General features: G+C 53.7%; 1 protein-coding gene across 1 annotated transcript; it reads right to left on the reverse strand.

Annotated features, from left to right (window-relative positions):
• Positions 1 to 6,196: 6,196 nt before the first annotated feature.
• On the reverse strand, positions 6,197 to 8,065 carry TMEM158 (transmembrane protein 158). Its single transcript, XM_090283056.1, has one exon. It carries the CDS (start codon positions 7,744 to 7,746, stop codon positions 6,862 to 6,864), a length of 885 nt encoding a protein of 294 aa, XP_090139182.1. The 5' UTR covers positions 7,747 to 8,065; the 3' UTR covers positions 6,197 to 6,861.
• Positions 8,066 to 8,329: the final 264 nt, after the last annotated feature.

The raw sequence follows: 8,329 nt of genomic DNA on the forward strand, positions 1-8,329 counted from the left end.
TTTAAGTGTACAATTCAGTGGCATTCATTACATTCACAATGTTTTGAAACCAGTACCAATCTCTATTTCCAAAGCTTTTTCATCACTCCAAAGAGAAACCCCGTACCCATTAAATAACTCCCATTGCCCCCTTTCCCCAGCCCCTGACCTGGTACCCTTTGCTTTCTATCTATGAATTTGAGTATTCTAAGTACCTCGTGTAAGTGGAATCATACAATATTTGTCCTTTTGTGACTGGCTTATTTCACTGAGCATAATGTCTTCTAGCTTCATCCATGTTGTAGCCCGTGTCAGAATTTCTGTTCTTTTTAAGACTGAAGCACATTCTGCCGTGTGTGGTACCACATTTTGTTTATCCGTGCACCTGCTGGTGGCAGTAAGCCTGTGCTTTACACCTACGTCCAAGTGTTCGTTTTAAAAAGAGGCACAAAGAAGGCGCTCAGCTCCCATACCACGCTCTCACAGCCCCGGCCTGCCTTGCTAGGGCCCCACCCACACCGGTGGTCACAACACCCTTTGGTAATGCTTCTGAGAACAGTGATTAATAGTAAAAATAACTTACACGGGGTTCCATCAGTTACCACAAGCATGGATTTAATCTTCTGGTCCTCGGAGGTGGCTAGAATAGGCTGTGTGTTCCGTGAGGGCAAGGCCCAGGCCTGTTAGATCTTCACTCTGCAGCCAGGCCTCATCGTGATCCAATGGGCAGACAGTAATACTGAATAAGTATTTTCTGCATATGGACTGGAGAGGATTGCTTCCTTCGAGTAATAATACCACTGGTACTGTCTTTTGAGCATCTACACGTGCGTGGTACTTCACAGACATTGTGCCTCTTCCTCCCAACAGCTTTGCTAAGACAGGCATCATTATTCCCATTTTACAGACAAGAAAGCTGAGGGTACATATTTAACCCAAACTAGTACATGGCAGAGCCAGGATTCCAGTTGGAATCTGTGTTCTTAGAAGACCGTGGGGAGAAACTAAACTCTTTGGTACACGACCCTTTGAAATCTTTACAGCAATACCTATGGGGAGGTACTGTTATGATTCCTATTTTCAGACAAGGAAACTGAGACCTAGAAAGCAGCTAGAAAGTGGCAGGGCCAGGATTTGAACCTGAACAGTCTGGCCTCATTACCCTCACCTCTGCCCCACCTGGTTGGCCCCATTCCTCGCTCCATTCTGCAGGAATAACTCCATGAGCTGAAATAGCAAACATGGCTGGGGTTTTGGCTTCCCTCTGGAAGCAACAGTTGGGCTGGAGTGAGTCTACAGGGATTCTGCCATCTCGTCTGGCTAACTAAGTGAGCTTTGGGGCTCTGCATGAGCGGACGTGAGTCATAATGAGCCTGGGCTCAGTTGGACCCACAAGCGCACTAGTCATAGATCTATGTTTAGAAGAGACTTGGGGAGCTGCGAGACTGGGCTGGGGATTCCTGGAATGATGGGGCTAGGGAAGGGACATTCTCCACAGTGCTCAGGGAGACTTTTGTGGAAGAACTTGAGAATGAATGTGCTTCATCATTATACCACGTGCCAGGGTGTCTGGCGCCAGCTCCTGCCTCTGTTGGCCTGCACTGCAAGTGGGTGATAAAGATCACGCACATCTAAAAGAGACCTGGTGCCTGCCCTTGGGCTAGTGGTGGCGGATGTGGTTCAAAAACTATTACTGACCTGGTGAGGTCGCTGTTGAGGGAGCGTTTGGAAGGCCAGGTTCCTGGCATGTCATAGGCACACATCCCATGCTAATTTCTCCTCTTTCTTACCTTGTATAGACCCTGCCTCAAAGTATGATACCCAGTGTTAAGTGACAAAGTCAACAATGTAAACAATTTCTCATTTCTTATGTGCCTCATTGGCTTAAAATATCTTCATTTCATGGCAATGGCCATTTGAAGAGAGGAATGCAAAAATCATAAGGTTATTGATTATTAGACCCACACAAATAGCCAATTTAGACAATCCAGGGGCAAAGACCCTTAAAACCCCCTTTTCTACTTTGTACAATATTTTCCCCTCGCCACCCAGAAAAAGGAGTGGCCCTGGCCCCTGTTTCAGTCTGCCTGGTGAAGAATACTTGAGAGGTGTTTCTCTGCAGTTGTGACTGACGAAACTGAAAGGTGGGGAGAGGAGCCAGAACCTGAAACCAAGAGCCTGGGAGGGCCATGGCCTCAGCTATCCAGCAATCTTGTTCTGTGGCAGGGAAACCGAGGCTCAGAGGAGGAGTGCTTTGCCCCAGCCAAACAGCTCATTAATGACAAGGGAGGTGCCCTGGTGTTCTGTCCCATGTTATTATCAGTCTGCTGGCAGCCACAGAGATACTATTACTATATCTAATATTAATATTAATACTAATACTAATACTGTGGGACTTCCCTTCTCGTAATGCAGTACTGGAGATCTAGGACCCTCAGCACAGAGACAAATGACAGGGACTTCTGGCCTCATCAGGGAGGGCCAGCATGACGCAGCCAGCTGCATTGCAGTCGGCCCAAGTGCAGGACACCCAGAGGCTACACCAGCCAGCCAGACCTCACCTGAGATGGGCAGAGGCCCGGAAGTCAGCACGCAGACCACATAGGGAGTTTAAGTTCAACTGGCACCGCTGAGCTTCACTCCCCACCCTGCCAGGTGCTGGGAATGGGACTCGAGAGCAATGGGAGGTCTGCAGTGAGGGCAGTGGGGCCCTGCCCAGATTCGCTTCGCAGTCCCATTCTCCAGCTGCTGCAAGGGTGGGCGGCTAATATCTCTCCGGTCCTCCTTCTCTGGAGAGCTGGGCCCAGTGAAAGGGGAGCAGCCAGGGGGGTGTATAGCTCCCAACGCCAAGACCCTGCCCAGTGACTGAAGTGGGAAGACAAAGACCTTTCCCTCCAGGTGGGGCAGCGCTGGGGTGTAATTCCTGCTCCGTAATGCCCCCCACCTGCAATACTCCCTTGTGTGAGTCCCTCCATCCGAGGCTTTGCTTCTAGGGAACCCAATCCTGGACAAGATCCATCCCCAAAAACCTTAACACAGTCCATTTATTGCGCGTGGTACCGAGTACATTTTGACATATTGACAGTTCCTGTCTTGAGCCAATGGCTCATCTACTTCCTCTCTCTGGGTGGTCTGTCCTCAGCACCCACCTCTGCAGCAAGGCATCTGAATTCGGCTCTTACCCAGCCGTGTGGAGCCGTGACCGCTTGTTGGGCAGCATTGGACAGACACAATATCCTTCTTGCTTTCTGAATCTCAGAATTCATTTTTGCGCCCAAGGCATCGGATAGACCCAGGCACTGTAAGGCGGCTCTGTGGTTACGACTCAAGGAGATGAATTGCGTTGTTCATCCTGTGAGGTTATGTTCCGTTCCTTATCGGCCACATCTGGGACCTCAATCTCGAGAGCAGAGATCTTTCTCTAGAAGGGATGGGAAATTCGGTCTGGCATTGATGTGTCTGGAGCTGATAAACTTGGGATGGGAAAGATAGCACATCACCCCCGCTCCCCATCTCCATCGGGCCTTTGGTCCTCAGATGGATTTCAATATCCTGTGCAGCTAATCTCTGACCTGCATGTCAGCCTTTATAAACCATTGCCCTGAGAAGCCCTCAATTACCTTCTGCAGAGGGAGGGACCACCAGAGGCCCTGAGTGGGGAAAGCAGAGCCTTTAGAAGCACCTGCTGGGTTGAAATAGGTATAATATATGCATTTGAACATTTTTGACAAATATTAGCCATGGTCACTTATGGGTGCTGGGATTGTTGCTGATATTAATTCGTTGATCTTAATGAAGGGTATTTTCTCATTTTCTATGATGTAGCACTTGTATAATCAGAAAAGTTTTAAAACCCATTACGTGCAGCACAATTCCATTTTTAGCTACGTCACTAGCAACTCCAGCCATCCCTAGGAGGCTTTAAAAACGGGCTGGTGTCGGGGGATTCTGCACACACATGCACACAGGCTGCACTGGCATGCTTCTTCTTCTGTCGAAGTAGTGACTGACCTTCAGTACAATGCATCCTGGGAAGCGTTTCACCGCCGAGATGATGCCAGCCGAAGTGGCTAGAGGGCACAGACCCCGCAGCTGACGCTGCCTACACCTGACTTCCTTTACCGAATGGATGGTCCCAACTGAAAGTGACGCTAAGGACACAGGCTCCGTCCTCAGTCTGTAGTCTCCTTCTGGAGCTCGAGCTCTCAGAAAACAGCCAAAATCAGCATAAAGGAGAACTAACCAGTCCATCAGATTTATACATGTATGTACGCACACACAGGTGTGTGCACACATGTGTTCTCCCCACAGGTTCTTCAGCAATTCTGAAAACCTTCCTTTAGGAAGGTCTATTGCTGTAGTAATAGATACTGGTATTTCAAACTCACCCTAAGAAAGTATTCATTAGGGCCCACCCAATGAATGCATGAATATATAAAGTTATATTAAGTGCCAAGTGTCTCATTTAAAATTAATGCTCCCTGGCCCCTTTGGGTTTGCAACTCATAGAATCTGACAGTGACAGGGGTGGGTCAGCGGAGAAGCAGACCTTGAGTGGCTAGCTCCTAATTCTCCTAGGAGAGGAAGCTTCTGGTGATGTAAAAAGGCCGGTCAGGGTGGCAGAGGACCCAGGTTTGGTCTCAGGTTTGCCTCCCCATGTAGCTGTGTGACTGTAGGCAAAATGCTGAACCCCTCTGAGCCTCAATTTCCACCTTGGGAAAAAGCAGGGAGAGTGACTGCGTGTGTGTTGTACCAGGAATGCTTAATGTGTCTTCCAGACTCACAAATGCTATGATTATATTAAAACAGACCAAGATGAGCAGTTATTGATTTTCTCCTGCTAGTTAACACAGGGTAGGAGACGAAGGTAGTTCACAACCCACCTTGCTTTGGAGCAGAAGATTGACGGTGAATCGCAAGGCGAAGGGATTTGCATTGCATTGAACCTCTTCACTGTCAGAGAGGCTGGACTATCAGAGATAGCCCTGGACCCCAAAGAGCCGGAGGGGCAGCTGACCCTGCAGGGCAATGACCAGCCTCTCCTTCAGACAGATTCCCATGAATAAAGGCTCCTGTTTCTTTGGTATAATAGTGATATCTCACGATAAAAGGAGGCAACATATGCTGACGGTTCTCAGATTGGAAATGCATCAGAATCCATCAGTGGGCTTGTTAAAACAGACTGCTGGGCTCCACCCCCGAGTTTCTGTTTCAGCCCGTCGGTCGTGGGTGGGGCCCCAGTTCTGCATCTCTAACAAGCTCCCAGATGCTGCTGCTGCTGCTGGCCCAGGAAGCACACATTGAGAACTGGGGCTCTAGAACAGTATCAAGAGCAGGGAGAGGGAGCTAGAAAGAGCAGCTGTTGAGGTGGTTTTGGCATTAAGTCTCCTGAAGAACTTCTCATTTACTCTTCCAAAAAGCAGGACAAATGTGGAACTATTGCCCAGCAGACACTGTAACATGGGGGCCAGGACTGAGGAAAGCCATGTGGTCACTAACTACTTAGTCCCCAAGAATTTACCTTAAAAAATAATCCTCTTGCCCTGGCTGGTGTGGCTCAGTTGGTTGGAGTGTCATCCCATAACCATAAGGCTGCGGGTTCGATTCCCCATTAGGCACATTACCTAGGTTTTGGGTTCAGTCCCTGGGGCTAGGTGCCTGTGATCCCTAGTCAGGCAGAGTATGGGAGGCAACCCGTCAACACTTATCTCTCACAATGTTTCTCTCTCTCTAAAAGCAATGAAAAAATTGTCCTCAACTGAGGATTAATAAAAGAATCTTAATGCCAAAATAATATCTCAGGTTTTAAGGTCTGCTTTTGATATGTGTTCATGTGCTAAAGTTTACACAAGTGAAAAGGAAATCTACACGCTCGGCTCAGAATAAGTATGATTTTTCCATTTTGGTACTTTACTGGGTTTTTTGCAGAGCCTGGGTCAGTGGATAAAGAGACAAGTCACATAAAAACCCTGTTTGCCACCATGACCAATGGCAGCGAGCTGAGGGGGTGGGAATGGGGACAGTGTGGTGCCAGGCAAAGCAACTGCTATCAGGACAAGTAACCTGTCCCTGCCCCCCCCAACCCCCAGCCAGGTAAGAGAGAGACAGAAGGAGCCCTTCCTGGCAAATCCCTCCCTCCACGTCTCAGGGGAACATTTTACAATTCTTGGATTATTTTTCTTAAGTCAAATAAAGAAAAAGCTACATACGCAACTCTGGAGGAAAATGTCTGTATTAAAAGCCAAAAAAAAAAAAAAGAAGAAGAAAAAGAAAAACCATAGAAATACAAGAAACGCTCACCAGGCCACGTCACTGGATAGATCAACTTGAAAAAGGTTCATAAAGTTCATTTTCAGCGGTAACAATATATCGGTGTTAAATCGTTCCCACGCCCGCCCCCTTTTAAATAAATTTTAAAAAACAAACAAACTTCAAATACTGTTTGGATACAAAGAACTTCTCTTACTACAGCAATAGCAATTTGATTTGTTTTTTACTAAAACTTTCATTTAAAACAGTTATTAAATATATAAAACAAATACACAGGATTTGGTCATTTTCTGCCATGAATATAGGGCACGTGGGTGCGGGAGGGAGGAGGGCAGGGGGTGCAATAGAGGGGAAAGGGCCCATGTCCCTCCTCTCCGTCTTCCCGGCGGCGGATCCCACCCTCGTCAAGTGCCAGGGCTGGTGGCATCTTTTCGGAGCCAGAGCGCAGCACAAACCTCGCTTTTCAAACACGCCCGAACCTTCCTGGCGAGCCCCTCCCCGGAAGAGCTAACGGTCACTACAGCACGAAGCACACCGGCCGAGCTCCCGGCGGGAAGGGCCCCCGAGAGCAGAGCGCGGACGCCGGGCGGGCGCAGGGAGGCGCGGGGCGGGTCACTTGCTCGTGGCCCCCGAGGTCACGGCGGCGGCTGCGGCGGCGGCGGCAGCGGCTGCGGCGGCGGCGGTGGTCCCCGCGGGCACGGCGGCAGGGGTGGCGCCGGCGGCGCTGGCGGCGGTCCGGCGCTGCTCCATGCCGTTGGGCAGGAAGCCGGCGATGATGGGCACCGGCCAGATGAGGGCGGCCACGCTCCACACGACGATGACCAGGGTCATGAAGCAGGCCACCAGCGTGGACTCGATGGGCTTGCGGTTCAGCCGCCAGCCCGAGTCGCCCTGCAGCTCCTCGAGGCTGAAGTCCAGGCAGCAGAAGTGCAGCGGCTCGCCCTGCAGCCACAGCGGCCCGGCGGGCTCGGCCGCAGGGTAGGCGGGCAGCGCGGTGGGCGCCCCGGAGGCGGCGGCGGCGGCGGGCCGGAGGCGGCCGGGCGGGCGCCCGCGCACCCAGCCGCAGCCCACGCAGAGGCGCAGGTCCTGCTGCGCGCCGCCGGCCGCCAGCCCCAGGTGCTCGATGAGCAGCGGCGGCCCGACGCGGTGGAAGGCGGCGGCGAAGAAGGCGCGGCCGTGCGCGTTGGTGGAGAAGAGCAGCAGGTCGCACTGGAAGCCCCGCGGGCGGCCCCAGCGCACGAGCAGCGAGCTCAGCATCTGCCGCTGCACGCTGATGTTGCACGGTGCCGCCGCCGCCGCCTCCTCCGGGCCCGCGCGCTCGGGGCCCCCGGCGGCCGCCGAGGGCAGCAGCCGCGGGGTGGCGGGCTCGCCTGCGGACGACGCGTTGACGGAGGCGTTGGGGGGCGCCCCGAAGAGGCCCGGCGCGTCCGCGACCCCGCAGCGGGCCGGCGGCAGCGGGCCGGCGGCGGCCAGCAGCGCGGCGAGCAGGGGCAGCATGGCCTGCGGCGGACGCCTCACGCGCGCGGGGCCGGCGGCGGCTGCATGGCGTGCGGGAGACCGGCTGGTGGGCGCACGGCGGGACCGCAGGAGCGGGCGGCCGGGCGTAGAGAGGGTGGCCGGGCACCTGGCAGCCCGCGGGGGCGGCGCGGAGGCGGCGGCAGCGTTTCGCTCGGCGCGGGGATCCTTCCTGGCTTGGCTGCTCTGGGGTTCCCCGCCGCCCCCGGCGCGGGGGCCCTCGGACGGCACGGTTGCTCTGCGGGGTCCGGCGCTCGCCCGGAGCAGGATTCCCCGGCTCGGCTCCGCCTCCCGCGCGCCCCGCCCCGCCCCGCCCTCCGCCCGCTTAGCTGGGGGACTGGGGGAGGGCGGGGTTCCACCCGAGAGATGCGGGGTACAGCGCAGGGACTCTGAGGCCACCTCGGGGGCCAGGCCGGGAGGAGGGGTGTCATCGGAAGATCCGGGCAGGGTGTTGGCCGGGCCCGGGAAGTCTGCGCGCTGGCGGCCCAGAGACACTGCCCGAGCTGGACTCCAAGCAGAGAAGGCGCTGTGGGAGGCTTGCGTCCTCGGAGGGAGGCAGAAGGGT

Source organism: Furipterus horrens, unplaced genomic scaffold (genome assembly GCF_987537825.1).
Source record: "Furipterus horrens unplaced genomic scaffold, mFurHor1.1.pri manual_scaffold_7, whole genome shotgun sequence".
Lineage (NCBI taxonomy): Eukaryota > Metazoa > Chordata > Mammalia > Chiroptera > Furipteridae > Furipterus > Furipterus horrens.

What these genes read in the sequence shown, in the direction of transcription:
- TMEM158 (XM_090283056.1), bottom strand. Translation starts at nt 7,746, where the DNA reads ATGCTGCCCCTGCTCGCCGCGCTGCTGGCCGCCGCCGGCCCGCTGCCG.